At 43.1% G+C, this 24,767-nt stretch overlaps 1 protein-coding gene across 1 annotated transcript in view; it reads right to left on the bottom strand.

The window, feature by feature from the left end:
• Positions 1-24,767, bottom strand: part of ITGA9 (integrin subunit alpha 9) — a 297,444-nt gene that overhangs the window by 261,017 nt on the left and 11,660 nt on the right. The window contains exons 2-4 of the mRNA XM_060247617.1: positions 10,161-10,288; positions 8,591-8,697; positions 2,453-2,576 (exon numbers count right to left, since the gene is read on the bottom strand). Of these exons, the coding sequence (XP_060103600.1) occupies positions 2,453-2,576; positions 8,591-8,697; positions 10,161-10,288 (359 nt within the window). The remainder of the gene's footprint in view (positions 1-2,452; positions 2,577-8,590; positions 8,698-10,160; positions 10,289-24,767) is intronic.

Below are 24,767 nucleotides of genomic sequence, written 5' to 3'. Positions count from 1 at the left end.
CAAGTCACACTATAATTCAGCTTAGACTACCTTACAGGCTTGTTGCAGAAACCAGATATGGTCATCCGGAGCTCACCAAATACAAAATTATTGCTATTGATGCATATAGCATCACTTATGTACATGGTGCTATACAGAGTAACATCATATAATGCCCTGAGGAGTATATATTCTTCAAAGGCTTTCAAGGAAACAAAGAGATGGGAGAGGGCATCAGCGCTGTTTCCTTACAGTTGCCAAATTCATAGAGATCTGGGGGTGGTTCTGGGAAGTGTTCCGTGAGGATGCGATTCCTTAGAGTCTGCATTCTGAAGCTGCAATTCCCTGCTGGAGAACTGATCTCTGTAGTCTGGACAATAGTTGTAATTCTGAAAGGACTTCTCAGACTCCACCTGGAGTTCTGTAACCCCACATTAACTGTGCCCTAAAGGGACAGTGCGTATGGGATTGGCATATGCAGGCCTCGGATTCAGTAGGAGCTTACAGGAGCACAGCTCCTGAACCTTTCTGAGGGTTCCCCCTCCCCCTTCCCACCTTGCCCATTGAATAGTAGGTGCAGCTGCATAATAATCCCTGGATGAGCTCCACCACCAATTTTTCGACAAAACAACCCCTGGGCACATGTGTATACAAGACACATGCTGGCCTGGGACTCCTGGCAGAGAAGGGAAATGAAGAAGATGCTGCCAGCAAGCTGAGGGTCTTCCTGGGCTGATTTTGCTCCTCTTTCCGCAGGTATTTGGCCTGGGTGGGGCAAGAGTGCAAGCTAAAGGAAACAGCCAAATGGCCCTTAGCCCAGGGCTTGTCATAGTCAGCCTGTGGGCCAGCCGAAAGTTGTTTGTTTCCTTTGTCTATTTGTTTTTAGAATTCTCTCCTCTTTGGGGAGAAAAGCAGCCTAAAATGCTTAAATAAATACAATTACGCTTGGATGTTTAAAAGTATGTGTGGGAGGAAGAAAGGAGAAAGGCAAGAAATGATTTGTTTAAACATAGTAGGGAGATGAACATGAGCAAGCGCAGTTAGACCAACAGGGGCTTGCACAGGAGGTTATACAGCAGAAAAGGTTAGCTGAAAGACAGAAACGAGAAGCCTATCTAGCCATTATGGAAGAGTGTGACAGGCTTAAGAGCCTGCAGGAGAGGACTAGGTAGTCATTTCATAAGACACTTAAGGAAACAGACCCTCACATCCCCTCATCTAGTTCATGATAAGGTCAGGCCAATGTTGCACTGGTGCTAAGGACATGGTGTGATGGCTGTCTGGGGTGCCATAAAGTGACAACAGTGACCAGATGACCCCCCATTCCTTCTCCCACCATCACCCCTACTCCAGTATGCTGCCGTGGCGAAACAGGATCTGGGAGCCCCAGGTTTGAATTGTCACTTGTGCTGTGGAAGCTTGCTGGGTGACCTTGGGACAGTCACAATCTCTCAAGCTACACTACCTCACAAGGTTGTTGTGAGGATAAATGGAAGAGACAGGAATGTTGTAAGCCACTGTAGGTCCCATTGGGGAGAAAGGTCAGGTACAAATAAACAAATAAATCACCTCAGACAGAACATAATTGTGCAGCTCTAGGTCGCCGCTGCAGCAGTATATCCGTTTTGTTGCTGTGCTATAGCTGGGCAGAAGGGAGCGGAAAACTGCTAACCTAACCTATTCACATGGATTTTAAGCTTGAAGAAAACAAAATTACAACACAGACATATTTTAATGCACTTTGTCAAAACATCACATGCTTTATGCAACTAAAATAACTCTGTCACCTCCTACTAAAACAGGAAAGTATTATGATCCATTTGGAAGACTTAAAGGACCAACCACAGGGCAAATACAAGGAGTCTTCAAAGTCAGATAGCAGCTACCAAAAACACCTCTGAATCTGATACTTATGTACCTATTTATATTTACTCATAGGAATGACTGCTCTCAGTAGTTCACAGAAGTCCCAGCAGGAAACACTGGCAAGGAGGAGATTGGATTTATGACCCACATGTCAGTCAGAGTCTCAGAGCAGCTAACAATTTCCTTTCCCTTCCTCTACCCACAACAGACACCCTGTGAGGAAGGTGAGGCTGAGAGAGCTCTGAAAGAACTGCTCTTGAGAGAACAGCTCTGAGAGAACTATGACTGACCCAAGATCACACCAGCAGCTGCATGTGGAGGAGTGGGTGATCAGACCTGGTTCTCCAAGATTAGAGTCCACACTCTTAACCATTACACCAAACTAAAGACTGTTAAAATGCCAGAACAGCACCATCCTAAGTGGAGTTACACCTGTCTTAACCCATTGTCTTCCATGGATTTCAAAGGGTGTAGCTCAGCTCAGGACTGTGTAGCAAGCAACCAGCTTTTAGTGAAGTGGAAGCAAATGGTACTAACAACCCACTCGACCACAAGTGAATAAATAGTATACAAGAGAAAAAACAGGGAGGGGGAGATATCCTCTTACCTTCATAGCACGGGATTAAGTTCCTGCCATAGGATCCTAGATTGGGTGGAATGACATTGCAGAACCCATGTGGAAGGATGTACTCTGTCTTGTAGTAGACGTTTTTCCAACGATGTGCACAGGCCTAAGGAAGACAGGCAACACAAGAAAGCGAATGTTCACACCTGGATCCCGGGCATCAGCAGATGAAGCCTGATGGTAGCTTTTCCAGAATGCTGGAGGACAGAGATCATGGCACACTGTACTTCTGAAAGCTGCAAAATGCTGCAAGCCTTATTTGACAAGAGATAACAAAGAACAGGCAGTGTACAGAGCAGGCAGTGACTAGGTCTGTCCTGTTACTTTCACTTTAAGCTGCTGTCCTCTTTCCTTTCTGATAGCAGAGTATTTATTAGCAGCCCAGTCTTAATTCTTTCCATGGGGTTTCTTTATGTAGCTACATCTAAATCCCACAAACAAAACCCCTGTTACCTTACAAGGCAAAGCAGACACCAACTACTACAAGGGTGAGGAAATAGTCCTTCATTGTTCAAGCTAATTGAAATGTAAGCCACGTTGAACCAGAAGTTATGCCCTGTCAGACCACATGGGCTCACCACAAGTGCATACCAAAGCCACAACAACATGCGCTGTGGTTCCACCCAGACGATGCATGTAATGGAAGAGGAACTAGGGCACCGTGAAAAAGAGGATCTCAGTTCCAGCATCCTGTACTGAAGTATTAAGCAAAACATTGCTAGAAAAACTGGTCACAACCAAGCTTTTATTAAGGAAGAGGGGATGTCTCCAGTCCCAAATACACCGAGTGGGACCACCAAATTAGATTTCTGTAGAGGAGCTAATATTCTCAGCAGACCTTAATTTGAAGATGTTCAGGACTGCTTCGGAAAAAGCATTTTCTGTCTATTACTTCTACCATTAGCGATATTATCGATCCAGGCTACTGGTTTCTTTGTTTATTTCTAATATGCTGTGTTCAACAGCATGGGCTTATTTATTTACAAACTGAGATATGTATCATATGGGCACACTGATGCTCCTTGCCTTAAGCAACTCTCTGAAGCTCTCTTATAATTGGAATGAGGAATGCATTCTACAAAAAATGTTTATAATGGCACCGGACTTGACAGCCAGATGTACGTAAGGAAGTTTATAAGAAGACGAACCTGGTTATTTGTTCTTTTAAGTAGACTCAGTTATGGTTTTAATTCCCTACATGCTCTTAGTTCAGCTTTTTTTTAAAAAAAATCATGAAATATTTATATCTAGCATGTTCAGGAAATAGCTTCTCTCATGCCCTGTTTTCACCATGAATAGAAAACTCAGATATGCATTTTAAATGGGGAGGAGAGAGTGTCCTACAGCTATCCAACAGTAAGATTCAGTTCTCTTCAAATCTCTCAAGGAAACAAGAGGAGAGAACAGGTCACAGAAAGGAATGCAGCATGAAAACAAAGGAAATTTATATCTGACAAATTGTAGAAACCAAATGCTCCTTTTAAATGATGGCAAAAGTAAACAAAGCTTCATGCTATTATTGTTCCTTGAATGTATTTATTTTGTACATTTGGAGAAACTGCCAGTGACCGGCATTAATTACCCAACTGCAGCTCTTCCAAAGGAGAATAACTGACTGTGGTGAATTGGGAGGATCAGCAGCATTTCACCAGCACATGCAAGAATGATATTTTGAAGTCAAAAGAGGAAGATGGAGAGGAGGGGGGAAAGAATGCTATATTCCAGGAATGTCAAAATCCGGGGCTATAAAACAGGGCCACTAGCATCCGCAGTTCACAAAAGATGGGTAAGTGATAACACATGAGCCGTGGAACCAATCAGTCCTTCCCCTATACCTTTCCTCTGCAAAAGTCCCTCCCCTATACTTTCTCTTCAAGCCTTAATAACTGTTAAAGAAAATACTGGCATTGGCCTTAGCACTAATGAATCAGATTGTAGATCCTGGGATAAAGAGAAATGTAGTGAAGGAGTGAAGGAAAGGCATATGTTCCACTAATTCCCAAAACAGGCTTATTGCTAAACTCTCAGAAGTGTGCTTGTGAACGAAGGCTTATACCCAGAATTAAACTTTGTTGGTCTTAAAGGTGCCACTAGACTCAAACTTTGTTCTGTTGCTTCAGACCAACATAGCTGCACACTTCAATCTGTGATTAAAAGAGATATAGCAAAATACCTGCACTAGCCCACCTGACAATAGATCGGGAATCTCTAGCCTTGCCAAAGGCCACCTAAAAATCTCAGAAAAGGAAGATATGAACCAGAGGCCATATATCACATAACATATAAGGTTCTCATATTCCCAGACATATAGGTTAGCTGTGAAAGAGCAGCAGTAGAAGGGTCCGCTTCGAATCAGGGTTACAATGCAAGAGAACTAATCCCCACCCCATTGCCGAGTCCTCAATAGGAAACTACCCCCATTGCCCTCCAGCTGTTTTAAACACTAAGGGTGGAAAAAAACCAGAAACACTATGTGTATCTATACTCTTCTCCCCGCCCTCCTCTTAAAGCAGCCGAAAAGAGATTATTTCCAACTAGGGGGAAGAGTTCATACCCCTCCTTTCCCAGTTCTACAATCCAGATCCTTAACTGAAGCTGCCAACAGCTGCCTTCTTGCAGCTAAAATCCACATCTGGAGATCCCATCACTAATACTCAGTGTGATTCTGTGGTTTGGCACCAGGTCTCATGGGAATTCAGTGGCTCAGTATCATGAATGTTTTAGCCAACAATGGCCAAAGCAAAGAAATGAGAGCCTCTGATGAAGCTTGGTTTACATGCCTTATCTTCAGTATTTATTGGCTCCCATCCCTTCTGCTCCCCTTCAAATTATGCCCTGGGTCAGCAAAGCCCCAGGAAATGTGAGAGAATGTGGGGCTGCACTGAGAGAAAGAAACTGGAAAAAAATGGCCCTGCCCTCCTACGGTTGCCAGATCTGGGTTAGCAAATATCTGGAGATTTGTGGGGTGGAGCCTGGGGAGGGTAGCTTTTGGGGGACAGGACGGATCTCAACAGGTTATAATGCCTCTTTTCAAAGCAGCTGTTTTATCCAAAGGAACTATCTCTGTCATCTAGAGACCCTGTGAAGGTTGGCAACCATCTTCTACCATAAGCAGAAAAGGGTATTTCAGATCCAAGCCAATATACTTCTATCCTACTCTTATATGTGGCTCCCCAAAGTCTTCCATCCCAGCTAATGACTTGCTTAATTTCAGTCCCATGCTCCCAGGCCCTGTACAGTTTCTTGAGCAATAGGGCTTTTATATGAATTCAGATTCCAGGCACAAAGAGATTGCCACAGGACTTAAATCCAAATACAGAATTTGATATACAATGTGGAATCTGAAATCAAGTCATTTTGTAGTGGGTGGAAAGCTACCTAGGGGTTAGAAGGGCAGTGCTATACTTTGGAGGAGAAGGATGAAAGGAAAAAAATAAGGAGCATGATAAATAGGGCAGGTGCTTGAAAGAGTAAGACTCCAGGGCGTGTGGCTTTCCTCCAACTTTTAATGCACTATCCCCTGGTTACTTTTTCAGAACAAGTGAGAGAATGGCTTTTGCAGCCATTACATGGGAGGAACTAGGAACTTCTGTTTGTGTTATTGAAACACTTAAATTAATACAAACAGCAATTCTCATGTTGATACTTCAAAATCCAAAAGACTTTCTAAAACTGTATTTTAAGCTTCCACTGTCATCACTTAATTAATCTCTGGTCCTCCATTTAGCCTCCCATCCCAGGCTGAGACTGAACAGAACTGCAGTTTAATACAACACCAGTCAGCATGTGAACTTGCCTTTTCATTGGCTGATTTAAAGAACCATACTATGATGCACCCCTGCCCACTTCCCTCCCTCAGAGACAAGATTTTCCCTCCCTTTTTCTTTCCCTTTACTGACTGAGCTGCCTTAGTAATATGTTTTCTTCCTTCCTGAAGAACTCTGTCTGTCCCACCCTGTCACAGTGCGATATTTTGGTTGTTCACTCAGCCCAAAAACCTGAGGGAAGAATTGGGAGCTCCCTTTAACTTAAATGGCACTCAAGATGTTTTTATATTCCAAATTAACAAAATATTTTATTCAACATAGAGGGTGAAATCAGGGGTTGAAATTTCTGATGTGACTCAATATAAATAACTCTGAGGTAAAATTAGTACATGCACAGACTTTAGTTTTTGTTTAAGGCCAATAAGAGTTTAAGTTTTTTACTGTTACTTTAATCTTTATGTTGAGAGGCTTTAGTTCGAGTGTTTTCCCAAACACTCCTGTACACTTTCTTTGAGTATTCTCTGACTCTTTTGGTTTCCAGAAGGTGGGTACATTCTTTCCAAACCCCTTCTCTTGAAACACCAGTACTTGTCTTGAATTTTCTAACTGACTCTTAAGGTTTGTACAGGCAGTTTCAAACCAGACTAGAGATCTCATCAATCTTCAGAGCTATCCCTCTGTTTAGATTTGGTAGGGAAATCCATCTTCTCTATATAGAAGATCTGTCCTTTTTCCTTGTCCTGAATGGCAGTCTCTAACTGCCCACTCATCCTTGCCAACTTTCCCCCACTTCTCCTGTCCGTGTTAAACTGCTCTCAGTCAGGACTGAATTCCAAAACTGTCCATACTTGACTCTTCTCAGCTAGGGATGAAATCAGACTGAATCCTTCTCAGCATCCAGTTCAGAAGTCTTTCTCTGCTCCACTGCTGCTAACCAATCAGATCTCTTGGAATAGCCTGTCACTCAAGGCTCTCTGGCTCTGTGAAGAATTAATCCTTTACAGTCCTTTATCTATATATCTTTATCTATATTCTAAGTTTTTTAAAAGTGCAGTCCATCACATACACCCTTAGGACAATACTTAAAACTACAGTTACGAAGTCCTCCCTAGCCACCGTGTGTGTGTGTGTGTGTGTGTGGAGGATAGAGTTGCCAGCTCCAGTTTGGGAAAACTTCTGGAGATTGGCGTGGAGCCTGGGGCAGACAGGGGCCCCCATAGGGCACAATGCCATAGAGTCTACTCTCCAAAGCATCTGTTTTCTCCAGAGGTACTGATCTTTGCAGTTTGGAGATGAGTTGTGATTCTGGGAAATCCCCTGGGCCCACCTGGAAGCTGGTATCCCTTCTTAAAACTATTGCAAGGGAAGCTTACAAATATACTTCACCAACATCAGCTTCCACTGAAAATGGCTTCAGAACCTATATCCTCCGGTTTTAATGGAGAGGCAATCTTTCCCCAGAAACACTTTGGCTTGGTTTATACTTACCTATGTCAATCAGAAGCTTCATGAGGTAAGAGAATGGTAAGGCCCTTCTTCACAGAGATTTTGCTAATTATACCACAGACTTCATAGAGATATCCAAATATGGAAAGACCTGATTTGCATGACCTACACACACACATACACCTACACACACAAACAGGGCAAGTGAAGGCCATTCAGGGTTGTGGAATCAGAGACTGAAAATCTTCTCCAAAAAAAAGTGACAATTTTGGATCAGCTAAGGGCTGTTTAGTGTGCACATATCCATTTCCCAACAAGCCACCTTTGGTGATTCATTTCCTTTAAATACAGAAAACCATAATCTCCCACTAATGTCAGTACTTCACTAATGGTGTCATTATAAACATGCACTTCTCTCTTCTGGGTGCAAAACTACAAACATAATGAAGCCATTCAGTACTCAAATCTTTTATATTTAGCTTAAACATAAAGGTAGCCTGCAAAATTATGAGCTGAAATATAATGCATCTTTATCTCTGTATTTAAGCATGTACTACTAATCCTGCGGGTTTGGGTTTTTTTTAAAAAAATGAAAGAAATGAAACCACACTCATTCATAAAAACACAAAGCGTTATTCATACCAATCCAAGACTTTAAGCATTCACAATTTTTTTTCAAAAAGGAAGCCCTTAGGGGTGACAGAATCAGGTATAACTGCTTTTGAAGATAATTTTCCATAAATAAGCATCGTCCCAAAACTTGATTTGCCTCTCTCTTAAAGGAAGCGATTACTACTTTAACTGGACCTTGCCAGACATCCATAAAGCACAGTAATTAAGGCAGGTTAAGCATCAGTGACAATGTGACATGATCATTTCAAGGAGATCAAGGGCAGGATGGACTTACCAATATACTTCCTCCTGCCTTGGGCTGCCTTGCCAAACTCACACCCATCCATTCATCATCTCGGTCCCCCCGACAGGTTTTCCCACATGTTGCTGCTGGAGTATTACCTAAAACAAATGCAGTTTGTGACAGTTTCTTTAATCTCTGCAGCAAAGGCTCACTGCTGTAACTTCAGTTATTTTGTCAATAATACAGCTTCCTGCACAGGAGCATACAATGTGTAGTTCTCAAATGAACCCACCAGCTTTCTTAATGAACCCAAGCAGGGCTTTGGGGGGGGGGGGGTTATAAAGAAAAAGTCCAGCAGGAACTCATTTGCATATTAGGCCACACGCCCCTGACACCAAGTCAGCTGGAACTGCATTCCTGCTCAAAAAAAGCCCTGAATCCAAGAGTGTTTCAGTATCTGGATAATGTTTTTCCATAGGAGACTTGCAATGTGTCATAAGGATACTGGCTAGAGAGCTTTTAAATAGTGCAAAGGTCAACTTCTAAACCATTTTCTAATGCCAGTGTGTATCTTATGGTGAGATGCTAGGAAAGAACATCTTCATGTCCAGTACACTTTTTTATCCTCTCAAAAGGAACTGAAAACTCTCATCAGCAGTCAAGTGCAGGAATAACACCAGCATTGCATGAACACTAGAAGTAGTACCCAGAAGGTTAAAAGGAAGCAGTGAGCACAGTGAGTACTCACAAATGTCCCAAGAGGAACTGTGAGTACAGGTTTCCCTATCAACTTCAGAAAACATTTGACTCAAGGTGCTGTTCATTTAGGAGCCGGATGTACTTTTGATTCAAAACATGCCCATTTTCAGCTAACTTTGATCTTCTAACCACTGCAGAGCGGGGTGGCAAAGTAAGGGCATTTTCTGCATCATGGGAGGATCGATGCCAGCTGCAACAGGCTTACTGGCTAACCTTCATCCTTGGTAGGGAGGGCGTTTAACATCCCAGGCAACCTCCTGTTCCCTCTTGCATGCCCTCTTGCTCTGGACTGGCCAAGGAATTCTCCTTGGTCCTGACCTGCTGGAGTTTAGGCCCCATCCAAAAATCTTCATAAAGTTCCATTCCCTCTTTTCTCTGGTACTGTTAGATCACCTCATCTTGTCAGCCTTGACAATTGCCCACCTGCTCAGATATGCCCATACACTGGTGATATTGGTAGATGTGGCCATCTTTGGGCAATTGACACAACCCAACTGCACTCAGCCCAACTACACTCCAGTCTTGGAGTTCTGTCTCTTTTTATGACCCAGCTGTTCTTTCAGGATAACTTTCAGCTCCCCAAGTGGCTAACAGCATGCCAACACCTCCCCGCCAAACTGGCCAGTGACCCTACCATTGATCACTAGAACTTTCCAGCTGCATCTTCAGGGGATTCATGGGACCACCAGACTCTTCAGATCCAAAGCCTCAGAGGAGGTGGGTTCCGTGCCATATCACAGCTGGTTTTATACAACAATTTCAATACAAAGTGGAGTTCCATGCATGAAAGTTCTAGAACACATGGCAACAGGAGACATCGTTTTCAAAGTTTATAAAAGAAATAGCATATACAGATACAAACCTCGGCCCATATCCAGTTCTGTGCATCGCCTTTCTGGGTTGGTGTGAACACGACATTTAAACACAGCTCCTGGGGACTTAACAGAGGCACTGTATTTGGAATCTGCTTTGGGGGCCCCAACCAAGACCCTGGAAATCAAGAGCATTGTAAGTTTCCATTATTATCATGAGAACCAATGAAAACAAAGATTTTCCCAGACAAGCCATGTTTTCCCACTAGCTTTGGGAACCTATCACCCAGACTGGATGTCCCCACTCATGATGTCAAGGCATTTAAACCCATGTCCATTTAAATAATTCATTTAAACCCATGAATTCTTTGAAGGAGATGCTGAGCAGTGCAGCTAGTCTTCCTCTACCCCCCCTCAAAATACATTTCTAGGAAAGACTGAGCACCAGTGTGTATATATATATATATACACACACACACACAGTTACAAATATAAGGACTGTCAACACAAACAGCACATATAGATAGGTATCTCTTTTTTAACAATTGACGTTAACTCAAAGATACTTGTCACAATGTCTGTGCTAGGGGACATATGCAATGCAACAAGGAGCAGATATATTTTCCCCACCCCAACTTATTCAGTACAAGTATGAACTTATTATGATGCTATGTTTGTGCTAAACAATTTCCATATGTACTTCAAGATTTGGCAGAGCAGAACTGGTATGTTTGTCTGATATTAAAGGCAGAACTACATACAGACTGCTACCAAAAACAGCAGCCCCTGGGTAGAGGTCCCCCTTTTGCCTTCACAGTATGTAACACAATTTACCATACAGCCAAGATTCACTAGGGTGTGCATTGCCTTGCCCCTGCAAGCAGCAGTCAATGAGACAGAACAGATGCAGGAAAACACACTACATAATAGTGCACCAATATGAGATACAGTTGTATTGCACATTATGGAGGAGAACTGAGAAACCTGATGTGAGGCCACCAGATGTTTAGCAAAAGCTCCATGTTCTTGACATATATAGTTCTGCCCTGAATGACTGGTGAATTCACAGCAGTTATGTGCTTCACAATTCTCCAAGCAATGAGGAGTTCTAGAGGCTAGTGTGTACCAAGGTTGGTCCCTGTTGGAAGAGTAATGGAGAATGGGGGGTGGAGGGGAGGTATTTACTTTATTTACAATCAGAGAACTGTTGGGGGATACAGAAGCACTTCTACAAGACAGTCACTGCCCCAAAGCTGATCCACAAAGAGCGATTCTGAACCCCCAACGTGCTCCAGTCAGTTCCAGCAGACACCATTGTCTTTTCCCTCTCAGCCTCTTCCAGCAACTGAAACTGCACTTTCCTTACACACACACACACACACGTACATTCCCAAGAAGCAGAGTTCTCTCCTCCAACCCATGACCAGAACCATTAAGGTCCACTGAGGGGATATTTGACTATTGTCTTTGTGAACTAAGATCATCAGGCTTGTTGAAGTGAATAAACTACATAATTTTTTGTATGACTGGACCCACCAAAAAAGTATTTAAAAATATTTAAAAGCTTTGCATTCCACCTAAAACCACTAAGCACATTTATTTATCTAGATGTCAAATGTGTACATTCACATTACTACACTTCGTTAACACATTCGACACATTTATTTGCCTGTTTTTCCAAGAATTGAATGAAAACAATTATAACATCTAAACCTTATAAACTTAGCGCATACCCTGAACTCAGACTTTGCATTACTATTCAGTTACTCAAAAATATGAACACTAACAGGTATTTCAAAATTCAATAGAACCCTAACATGGGGTTGGGGGAGGGGGGACCCTGAACTAAGACCAGTTCACAACTAAGCTTTGGAGTTAGATACAGGCTCATACTTTCAGCTACATTCTGACATGCGAATTCTAGGTCTTAAAATGAGGTCACTCTAAACTCACAGGAAATTACTATAGTTCCTTTTAGATCTGTGTGTAAATGCAGAAGGAAAACATTTGCTTTTCTCTTTTCCAAACCCTGAAGGATATAAATGTGTTTTAAAAGAGAGAATATTGTTATATTATAAGATGTGCATTCTGCCAGAGAATTAACTCTTACACTAACAGTGCTGTGACATTGACCAACACGGCTGATACTTAAAGCAAACTTTAAAAGGAGACTCAATTAACAGTTTGATTTCTCCTGTGCTTTAGAGGTCGAGCTGTCAAATCATAGGATTTTGACAAGGGCTAGCATCTATAACACAAGCAATGTTTGCACAAGTGAGATCAATTAGCAGTCCAGATACCTTCATTTCAAAAGAAGAAGAAAAAACTGGAAAGGAAGCAAATACCAAGAAGCAAACACAAGGGAGGCTGAAAAAGCAGCTCTAAAGACAGAGGCTGCAAGCGACTCACTGTCTCCAGTCAAAACGCCAATCATCATCTCTACTTTTACATGCAACATGAATGAATGTCATTCATTGATCAATATCCTTGAGCTCTTAAAAATTAAACCATGAAGGCGACACACCACCAGCTTCTGGGGCACCAATTTATAGTGTAAGTGGTGGTTAAGGAAAATGTGTCAAAGGTACTGTGGTTTTCAAGGGCTGCACAGTCCGAAAGGTATAGGAGCCTCTCAGCACTTCAGCCTGGCAATTATAGGTGATTTCTAACTTGATAATAAATGAATAATATCCAGGCATGCTATCAAGAAATTCTACTCATGCCCTGACCTGAGTAGCCCTGTCAAGATTTCCAAAGCTAAGATCTCCAAAGCTAAGCAGAGTAAATTCTGGCAAGTACTTGGATGGGAGACCTTCTTGAAACACCGGCAATCTGGAAGGTAAGGCCAGGCTTTTTTCAGCTCTCTATCCTTCAGGCCCCTAGTAGGGGTCAGTCACCAGAGGTCACCATGACTTCCAGATGCGTGCATGCACACAAACACAAATACAAGAAGAAATTCTACTCATTACTGCTAAAAGAAAGTGGACTAGTACATCAGAATTACAAGGGCTCTGCTCAATTCAAGAATCCAGAACCTGGGGCACAGTATCAAGAGAGAGCAAACCTAAACTCCCCTGCGGAAAAGCAGACAACCTTGAGTTAATCATTAAGTTTCATCTTAACGTGCATCACACAGTTATTGTGAGGATAACATGGGTACAATCATGTACATTGACTTTATTTCCTTGGAGGAAGAGTGGAATATCAGTGTGCATTCACACAACGCTAAATAATGTGTTTTACATCTGGATTTTTGCTATTCTTACACAGTAAAAATCCGGATGTAAAACGCATTACTTAGTGTAGTGTGAATGCACCATCAATGTAAGGAATATAGTATTTTGAAACATAACTCAGTTCTTTAATTGAATCCAGTTTATATTTTTATATAAAGCGACCACATTTAACTTCTTTCAAACACACAAATCAGAGCAACTCATTCTTGACTTCTAACCTTAGTAGCTTCCTCTCTAAAGAAATGGCACAATCTGAAAATGTGTCTATGGCTCGCCTTTAACAAAAAGTACTGTGTTTAAAGGCTTGCACAGTCTAAAAGTATAGGAGCCCCTCAAAATCTCAGCCTGGCAAGTATACCCATGACTGAGACACTCAAATTCTCCTGTCTTTTTTCAATTGTAGGTTGTGGCACACCCTTAAAAGAACACTGAGAATTATCCTTTGATGAATGCACAAGGAAATCCCTGAAGAGAGGGAATGATAGAACCAGGGAAAGTCTGTGATGCAAAGTCAGTGATGCAAATCTGGCCAGAGCATCAGCTGAGATAACTAAAATTTTGTGAAATATCTTTTAGGTCAAACACAAAGAACTGAAAATCCCTCTGACTCCAGCTGTTCACTGACAACTCTTGAGATTTCTCAGAGGCAACTGGTACAGAGTAGTCACTATGCATTACGACCTACTGTATACTGAAGGATCTGGCCATAACACAGGAAGCCACATTTGTAAAAACACTGACACCATATTTGTAAAGTAACACTATGTAGTATGTACATAAGCTCCACAAGGGCTAATTATAAGATTCTACTTTCAGCATCATGATCTTAAATGTTGCTGAACAAAGGGAATAGTGGCAGTGCTTTGAAATCAAGCTAAGTGTTTAAAAAGGGCTAGAAGTCACTTCACATATCAACATGGATCAAACTAAGGTGTTTATAGCAGAAGAAGTTGATGTCTAAGCTAGATGCACAGTTTCTTTGTTTTCACCACAGGATGGCACTAAACAGACAGAACTGGCATCATTCATTAGGGGATAATCCCAAAATGAAGCAGTTATCTGTTTCAATGGAATAGTCAGGCACATGCTTAAACATTTCATCATCTTTACATTTACTGAATCACCCCATCCCTGCCCAAGTCAAGCTCTGGGCAACGTACATCAGGTAAAAACAATACATAGGTTAAAAATTACACAATAAGACAAATTAAAACAATAAAATTTTAAAAACCCCGATGGCATCCTGCTAATTGTATTCTTCATCCAGATTGTTAGAGCATACAGGGGGGGACTTCGGGGCGGGGGGGGGGGATAAGAAGAAAGGAAAAGATGCCAGTCATTGCTGTCCTCAGTCAAAAGCCTGGCAGAACATCTCTGCCTTACAGACCCCACAGAATTGCCTAAAATCCCGTAGGGCCCAGATATAATCTGGCAGAGAGTTCCAGCACGCTGTTGCCGGCATTGAGAAAGCCCTGGCCCTTGTCAAGGACAGCTGAACCTCTTTAGGGCTGGGGATCACCAGTACATTGTTGCCAGTGGAGCATAATGCTCTACTAGGGACATAACGGAGGAGACGGTCCTGCAGATATGTTGGTCCCAGACCGCTCAAGGCCTTAAGGGTCAAAAACAATACCTTGAATCTGACTTGGTACTCAACTGGAAGCCAGTATAGCTGGTGCAGCTCCAGTTATATATGTGCCATCTATGGCGTTCCCGACAAGTCTCATGCTGCCGCATTCAGGACCTGTTGGGAGTTTCCAGGTCAGTCTCGGGGTAGGCCAGCATAGAGGAAGTCACTGTAGTCTAATCTGGAGATGACCATTGCATGGATTATTGTGGCTAGGTCCAAATGGGGCAGGAGGGGGGCCAGTCGCCAAGCTTTGCGAAGGTGATAATACACCACCTTGGCAATGTGCATGCTGTGGACCTCCATTGAAAGGGAAGCATCCAGCCCATGCTCTTGACTGACAGTGCTGATATTTGTGGTGTCCCATCAAGGGCCGGTAGCCTCACTAATCAAAATTAGTGAGAGATAAAAGCTGCAACCCTAAAAACACTTTCCTGGAAGTGTGGTGTAGGAGTCAGAGTGTCAGATTAGGATCTGGGAGATCCAGGTTCAAATCCCCAGTCTGCCATAGAAGTTTGCTGGGTTACCCTGGGCCATTCACACACATAGCCTAACCTCTCTCACAGAGTTGTTCCAAAGGTAAAATGGAGGAGAGAAGAATGACAGAAAATAAATAAGTCAAATTGAATAAAATGGATGCAAGTAGATCTGCTCAGGATTGTTTCCCAAAAGTACTTAATTTTGACTTTGACACTTGTCTCTGCACCAAACATTACAGGCATCATTAGCTCCAAAGCTAGACATGCAGACTGATGCTAGCACAATGTGGGTTTTGTTTTAAAGCGAATCTTCCATTTGTTTTTCATTGAACTGAATTAGTCACAATTAGTCAGACTTTTGTTTAAGAATGCTATTTATTTTCACAAGCCTTGTCAAAACCCACAACATTTTGCCAGACGTTTCTCTTTCACTGGGATCTCTATGACTAAAGCATGCACAATGAGACCTAGAAGAAGCAACATTACTCTTTTTTACAATTATAAATGCCTCAAGATTTTGTCCAGTTGAAATTTACAGAACAAATCCTCTCCATTCAAAATGTGATCCTCACAAGGCAGGGAAGAGATGGTGACCTGAAGAGATTGTTGTGACCCATCTCCAACTTTCCATCCTTGTAAGAGATTCTCCTTGTCTAACGAGCACTCAAAGTAAGGAGGAGTGAAGAAAATAGGAAAGCAAATAGCCTTCTGCAGGGGTCATTTTGTTGAAAAATAGGTGGTGGAGCTCATCCAGGGATTGTTATGCAGCTGCACATACTATTCAATAGACAAGGCGGAACTCTCAGAAGAAGGAGGTGGAACTCTCAGAAAGGTTCAGGAGCTGTGCTCCTGTGAGCTCCCACTGAATCTGAAGCCTGGACTTCTGACACAACACTCCACAAAAATCTAGAAATAGCCATGAGATGCCCATAGTCTTAAATCAGTTTGAATCTTCAGGGACATATCTCACATTCATTTTATCCAAACTGGTTCTAAAAGATCATGGAGAAAAAGATAACAAGAAATCCAATACGATGCATCAGGACTGGATCTACATGCTTTTTAAGGGGGGGCAAAATTAAAAAATGGCGCCCCCTTATGGGCCATTCTAGCTTATAGTCCGACAGAATACAATGGACTCCATACCCAATTTGGTGCCCCTCTTCCATCGGCACCCGGGGCAAGCACCGCCCTCTGCCCCCCTCTAGATTCGGCCCTGCGATGCATCTTTCCCCTTTCCTAATATCTAGAACAGGGGTGGCCAAACTTGCTTAATGTAAGAACCACAAGAATAAACGTCAGAAAATAAATGGAGGGGGAGGGGGGAGGGAAGGAGAGGTGAAAAGAAAGCAACTTTAAATACATTCTCAATTTCTCCAAGCCACTGGATGGCTTGACTTGTAGAAGTGATTTAAAGAGAGAAATGTCTTCTCCAAGCTGGCCAAAGGGGCAGGGGGGGGCTTCAAGAGCCACACAACATGTGTGAAAGAGCCACATGTGGCTCCCAAGCTGCAGTTTGATCTAGAAACAACTCCTATAGGTATATTCAACAAACATTCCAGAGGTCACTCAGTCAAATTTGGAAGTGACTCAGGAATATTACCAAGCAAAGCTAAGCCCTTTTAAATACTTACAGATTACAACAAGAGACATTTAGGCAAATAGAGTGTTCTACACTTGATTGCTATTTCCTTTACATATCTCTAAAAACATATAAGAAGTGACTCAGGAGACACGAGGAAACTGAATAATTATATTCTTCTCTTCCCACCTCATCAGCATCCTTGTATGTACAAGGAGGGAAGACATGGAATGTGGGATGGAATACTAGCAAGAAGCAGGGAGAGGGGAGAAATGGGAAGCAGGGAGAGGGAAGAGAAAGAAAAGGAACACATAAGAATGCCCATCACTACAAGCTATTGGTGCCATCTGGGATATCCTGCCATAACCGGTTGTTGTTGTGGATCCCTCAGAGTGCAGTTATCATAAAAACAGTGTGGAAAATCAGTGTGGTATAGTGGTTAAGGTGCCAGACTCATGTTCAGCTCTCCACTCTCCCATGAAAGTTTGCTGGATGACTTTAAGCCAGTTATATACATTCAACCTAACCTAAACACAGAGGATTATTGCAAGGATGAAATGGAGAAGAGGGAATTGTGTAGGACCTTCCTGGGTTCTTGGAGGAAAGGCAGGGTAAAAATGCAACAGACAGGTAGGCAGGTAGGAAGGCGACAATATATTGCTGGTGCTGACGCTTGGTACCTCCTCTGGCTAAATCAGAAGCTGGGCTCTAATCATTTTCAAGGGTGGCCAATGGTAGCTCTCCAGATTTTTTTTTGCCTACAGGCAAAAAATATCTGGAGAGCTACCGTTGGCCACCCCCGATATTTATGTATACTTTAAATTTATAATTCACCCAGTCCCTAAGTGCACAGGGCTGTCAGCAATATACAACAGAGGTTAAAAACATCAATATAACATAGTTAAAATTAATAAATCAGTCATTCCTATATCGTTAAATAATGTCCAGATGGCATCACTGGTTTAGTTGTGAACCCATTCCAGACTGTGTTGCCAACTTGTAGGCAGGGCAGGAGGCTGAAGTGAAAAAAAGATGGAAGAAAAGAGGAGGGTACCAACCATGGTGGAAAACCACTGCTGTCCTCAGCCAAAAGCCTGGCAGAACATATCTGCCTTACAGGCCTTTGTGGAATTGCATTAAGTACCTCAGAGTCCTGGTGGTATCTGGCAGAGAGTTCCACTAGGTCAACACCAGGGCCAAAAAAAACCTCTGGTTCTGGTCAAGGACAGCCAGATATCCTTGAAATCATGAAGAATTCATGCAAGCAAGCCTGAAGTAATTCATTTGTTTCCTTTTCATCCCTTCATGGAACTCAACATGCCAGACACAGGTACATATGCAGGGCTTTTTTTGTAGCAGGAACTCTTTTGCATATTAGGCCACATATCCCTAATGTAGCCAATCTTCCTGAAGCCTACAGTAGGCCCTGTAAGCTCTTGGAGGATGGGCTACATCAGGAGTGTGTGGTCTAATATGCGAAAGAGTTACTGCTACAAAAAAAGCCCTGTACATATGTAAAGTACACATGAATCACCCTTATACTGGTCCATCAAGTAAAGAGCCCAGTAGCACCTTTAAGACTATTTGACGAAGAGAACTGTGTTTCTCGAAAGCTTATGCTACAGTAAAATTTGTTCGTCTTAAAGGTGCTACTGGACTCTACCATTTTGTAGCAACAGACCAAGACAGCTAACTTCTCTAGATCTGTGGTCCATCAAGGTCAGTCTTGTCTACTCAGAAGGGCAGCAGCTCTCCAGGATCTTTCACATCACCTACTATGTGGTCCTTTTTAAGAGATGCCAGGAATTGAATCTGGGACCTTTTGAATGCCAAGTGGCTGCTCTACCACTGAGCTTGAGCGACCAGGAGGTCTCCCATCCACCAATGGGACTCCAGGCTTGTCTGACTTCCCTTGAAGCTACAGCACTGCGTGCATTTAAATCATACCGGAGGCTCATTTTATAAGCAGCCTTCCCCTGCATGCACACACGTTAAGAAGATACAACAGTCCCAGAAGAGAATGACTATTGCAGTAATCATCCATCAGAATGCACTCATTGTACGTTAGAGATCCTTGGCACACAAAGGGTTGGGGCCAATATGAAAAATTGTCTACTTCTAATCTCTGCAAGTAAACTTTCAGGGCCTCCTATCCCGGCAACTGTTTGGCTGCAAAGAACACAGCAAGTCCACAGCATGGTCAACACATTAATGTTCATACCTAGGTGGCACATACTCCTGCGCCTGCAAAGAACATATATTCCCAGCATGGCAGCCCTAGGAGTGGTAAATCCAACTGTGTGATTACCATTTAACCCTGTTCTCTGTGACCTCTTCCTCTCTGCTTAGTAGCTGTGTTGACATGTACCTTCTGCTACCTCTGTGCTGAGAAGCCCTCAGGAAAAACAGCTTTGGAAGTCAATGTGCTGTTCTAGCAGGAAGCAGAGCACTTTTGAGGACTGATGAATGATGTGGAAGGGCACAGAAAGATGCCAAACGCTCACATCTGCCCACAACGGTGCCAAAAAGTGATCAGACAGACATCACTCAAACACTGCTTCATTATCTAATCTCCGAGCTATAGCAGAAATCCAGTTTCTTCCAAATTGTCAAAAAGGATTGCAGTGAATGAAATAACAGTAAAGGTAAAGAGAGGCCTGTGATTTAGCTAGATCCTTTCACATACTCTGTTCACGACACAGTGTCAGAGTTACAGGAATGAAATGTGCTTCAGTACATAATGCTAGTCATTCACATTCAAAGAGAAAAGGGAATAAAATACATTGTGATATGTGCCTGGAAAGTAAAGATACCCTAAGGAGAGCTCGTACATGCATTTATGATACAATTCTACAGTTACATAGTTCAAAAAAGAAATAGCTTCCTTTTGAACATTTAATATTCTCAAAATGGGGTGTAAAATAAACACCATAAACCAATGAAATCAATTAATGCTAATCCCATTTAAGAGGAAACCGTAAAGCAATTCTTGGATTGTAACAAGCAGAAGGGAGCCCAAGAAAGAAGGCACTCCTTCAGATACCCCAGGCCAAAACTGTAACTGGCTTTAAAAGGTAAGTACTGGCCCTTTGAATTCTGCTCAGAACTTAGTATACCAGTAATCAGGAGAGCCCAACTTGGGGCTGACGCATTCTGGATGTACTGTAGCTTCTGAGCAGCCGTCAATGGTAGTCCCACACAGGGCTTTTTTTGAGCAGAAACAAACAGGAATGCAACTCTGATTGGCTTGGTGTCAGGGGGTGTGGCCTAATATGCAGATGAGTTCCTGATGGGCTTTTTCTACAAAAAAGCCCTGTGTGAAACAATGGTGACATCAGGGGGTGTGTCCTAATATGCAAATGAGCTCCTACTTGGTTTTTTTCTACCAAAAAAAAAAGCCCTGGTCCCAGACTAAGTACATTTCGGTAGCCTAGTTACTAAAGTTACTAAAGCTCATACCACAGAAGTTAGCTTCTTCTGTCAGGTAGATAGAATCTTATAAAACATGCTCTTGGTCAGTATCTTAAACTGAGCATCCAAGAGGAAACCTGGGTCTAAAGCAGGTATTTTGGAACTGAAACAAAGAATTTATGCTGGAATGGTTTTGTTAATCTTCAAGGGCCGCAACCTGGAGGGCCCAGGCTAGTCTAATCTTGTCTGATTTCAGAAGCTAAGCTGAGTTGGCCCTGGGTTAGTATTTGGGTGGGAGACCACCAAGGAGTAGCAGGGTCACTATGCAGAGGAAGACAATGGAAAAACCACCTCCGTTAGTCTCTTGTCTTGAAAACTCTATGGAGTCACTGTAAGTCAAGTCTTCAAAGTATCTCAAGCCTATTGTTAAAAAGTCTTTGTTTATACAGGCAGAGGATAAATGGGAATGGTATAGGAGCACATCTGCACAGGACACCATTTATCCAAAGTCAGAATCAGACTCCTCAGAACAGAATCAGGTTTAGATGCTTCTAGGGTTAGAACAGATCTATAAAGAGCTCTTTAAGATTAATTAAGCAGAATTTATACATCTGGAAGACAGACCTCCTTTGGAGAGGCTGTGAGTACGATGCTGGAATCTTGTGCATAGAAATGTGGAAAATCTAACTGATTAAGAGGTTTGTTTTCAAATAATTTAAATGCACTGGTGTTAATAAAAACATTGTTTATATCACATAGATTTTTGTCTCTGCCACGCTGGCTTAATACTAACTATCTTTTAAAGTGGTGCTCCATATGTGTGTGTTTGTTTTTTTCTAACATCAACAAAATCATTTTTTAATTTTATATTTCTTGTCTCATACCAATTACTTACTATACAAAACCCAAGATTTTCTGCAATAACTAGAAACAGCTCTTCCCATTCATTTCTTTCCAGATATTGAACTCTTTTCATCACTTTATTGGAAGTTAACGGGCAGAAATGCAAAGAATACCAGCACTTGGGAATCAAAGAGCTTGGACGCCGTTGATTTTACGGCCTGGATCCAGCCTGAATGAAGTTATTTATATCACTGTGTGTTACAGTTCCAAAGCCAGTCTTTTAGGAAATAGAACCCCATCTATCAGAGACTGATAGACAGACCAGCTTTGTGAAGGTTTACTGGCAATAACGGCATCCTTTCAAAGGACTCCAGGTGAATTTAGCTTCATCTGAGTCAAATAAATGTATTTTAAGAACCTCTAATATAAGAGGAAAGAGACTATTCACATACTTTCCTTGTTTTAAGCAGGGTTGTTTTGGTTTTTTTAGCAGGAACGCACAGGAATGCAGTTCCTTCTATTTTGGCATCATGAGTGTGGCCTAATAACTACACTGCTGCAAGGCAAGCCAAACGTTAAGGAATTGGAGATAGGCTGTGAGGCTTTTGCGAAATTTTTTACAGACAAAGTCCATCGCTCTGCCGCGACTGCCCCGCCATGTTGGATACAGTAAGTGGACTCGAGGCTCCGTGCCTGCCTTCTGGTTTGATCCTGGATCGTTTCGACCCCCTCAGCTTGGAGGAAGTTGACAGAATCCTCTCTGCTGCACGCCCAACAACTTGCGATCTGGACCCCTGCCCCTCCTGGTTAATTAAAGCTTGCCAGGAGGAGTTACAATGTCCTATATGGAACATCATAAATAGATCTCTTTCAGAGGGTCTTTTTCCAACTCCTCTGAAAGAGGCAGTGGTCCGCCCTCTCTTGAAAAAAACTACATTAGATCCGACCGAATTGGTGCATTACCGGCTGGTCTCAAATTTGCCCTTTTGGGCAAAGTAATAGAGAGGGCTGTGGCGTTGCAGCTACAGAGTTTTCTGGATGACACTTCCACCTTAGATCCTTTTCAGTCCGGCTTTCGCCCGGGCCACGGGACAGAGACGGTGTTGGTCACCCTCATGGATGATCTCCGGCGACAACTGGATCGAGGTGGTGTGGCGGTATTGCTGTTGCTAGACCTATCGGCGGCGTTTGACATGGTCGGTCACCGGCTGCTGACCCGCCGCCTTGCCGACGCAGGGATTCAGGGGTTAGCCTTACAGTGGCTTTCCTCTTTCCTTGAAGGTCGGGGACAAAGGGTGGCGATTGGGGGAGAGCTGTCTCAGAGGCACCCACTTAATTGTGGAGTGCCTCAGGGGGTGGTTCTCTCTCCAATGTTATTTAACATCTTTATGCGCCCCCTTGCCCAGATCGCCCGGGGACATGGGCTGGGTTGTCAGCAGTATGCTCTACCTATTGATGGGAGGCCGGGCCGCCGATGCCCCTATAGATCTGGACCAGGCATTGCAAGCCGTTGCGGACTGGATCAAGCTGAGCGGGCTGAAATTGAATCCAGCGAAGACAGAGGTCCTTTGCCTGGGCCGCAGCACCCTGGAAGGAGGGATTCCCCTTCCAGCTTTTGACAGGACGCCATTGGTACCAGTGCATGAAGTCAGGAGCTTGGGAGTGCTACTGGAGTCCTCCTTGACAATGGAGGCCCAGATAGCGGCCACTGCCAAATCCGCCTTTTTTCATCTTAGACGGGCAAGGCAGTTGGCCCCCTTCTTGGAGCGAGGCGACCTGGCAACAGTGATCCATGCAACGGTCACCTCGAGATTGGACTACTGTAATGCCCTCTACATGGGGCTGCCCCTGTACCGAATGCGGAAACTACAGCTAGTGCAGAACGCAGCAGCCAGGCTGCTAGTGGGACTACCCCGGTGGGAACACGTGTGGCCTAGGCTGCGGGAACTGCACTGGCTGCCAATTGTATACCGGGTTCGTTACAAGGTGCTGGTTATCACCTATAAAGCCCTATATGGCCAAGGACCTGCCTACCTTAGGGACCGCCTCTCTCCATATGTTCCCCAGAGAGCACTGCGTTCCAGTTCACAAAATCTTTTGGAAATCCCTGGGCCTAAGGAGGCCAAACTTAAAACAACTAGGGAGCTGGCCTTCTCTATAAAAGCGCCCCAATGGTGGAATCAGCTGCCGGAGGAGGTGCAGAACCTCAACCAGTTCCGCAGGGCCTGCAAAACTGCCCTCTTCCAAGAAGCCTTCAAGACATAACCAGACTGAATATTACTCTGCCTGGATAATAGAGACTGTAGCACCACCGTATTGTTTTTTAGCTTTTTAACATTAACTTATATTTGTATTTATATTGTGAATTGATTTTACCTGTATTGTTATATCATGATATCATATCATGTTTTGTAAGCCGCCCTGAGCCTGCCTCGGCGGGGAGGGCGGGATATAAATAAAAACTTATTATTATTTATTATTATTATATGCAAATGAGTTTCTGCTGGGCTTTTTCTACAAAAACAATGGTGACATCAGGGGAGTGGCCTAATATGCAAATGAGTCCCTGCTTGGCTTTTTCTGCAAAAAACCCTGCTTTTAAGGATAGCATATCAATGTCATGAGCCAGCCTGAAGCATCATAATAGTTCATTCAGTGTGGCAGTGAGAGCGTCAGGCAATGATGGAAGATTCCTGGGTGCTAAACAGATATGAAGCTCACGGGGTAAGCCTGGACCAGTCATTCTCACTCAGACTAACGTATTTCTCATCTCATTCCCTTCCTCCATTTTATTTTCACAACAACATGTGCAGCAGCCCTGTGGTCCTTGGGAAAACAGCTGGACAAAAATGTGATTCATTAAAATGAAGGTCACCCACCACAGAGTTGGAAGTGGACTTATTGGTCATATGGTCCAACATTCTGTTCAATGGAAGAAATTCCAAAGGAAGAGCATTCCCAAGTGCTGGTACTGCAAAGTCTCTGCTTGAAGACTTCCAGTAAGAGAGCCCATCCAACCCAGGAGTCTGGTTATCTACTCCAACTAGCCTCACCATTTGACCGTGTCTCCAAAGGTTCAACTGAAATCTACCTTTCTGTAACATAAGCCCATTAGATCTCTGGAACAGCAGAAAACAAGACTTTGCCCTCTTCCATGTGACAGTCCTTTGAGTATTAGAATCATAGAGTTGGAAGGGACCTCCAGGGTCATCTAATCCAACCCCCTGCACAATGCAGGAAACTCACAAATACCTCTCCCTAAATTCACAGGATCTTCATTGCTGTCAGATGGTCATCTAATCTAGCCTCTGTTTAAAAACTTCCAAGGAAGGAGAGCCCACCACCTCCTGAGGAAGCCTGTTCCACTGAGGGACTGCTGTAATGGTCAGGAACTTCTTCCTAATGTTGAGCCGGAAACTCTTTTGTTTTAATTTCTACCCATTGGTTCTGGTCCTACCTTCTGAGGCCACAGAAAACAA

Source organism: Heteronotia binoei, chromosome 10 (genome assembly GCF_032191835.1).
Source record: "Heteronotia binoei isolate CCM8104 ecotype False Entrance Well chromosome 10, APGP_CSIRO_Hbin_v1, whole genome shotgun sequence".
In the NCBI taxonomy this organism is placed as follows: Eukaryota; Metazoa; Chordata; class Lepidosauria; order Squamata; family Gekkonidae; genus Heteronotia; species Heteronotia binoei.
Note: the sequence above shows the minus strand (reverse complement) of the source record. Positions and strands in the feature narration are given on the sequence as shown.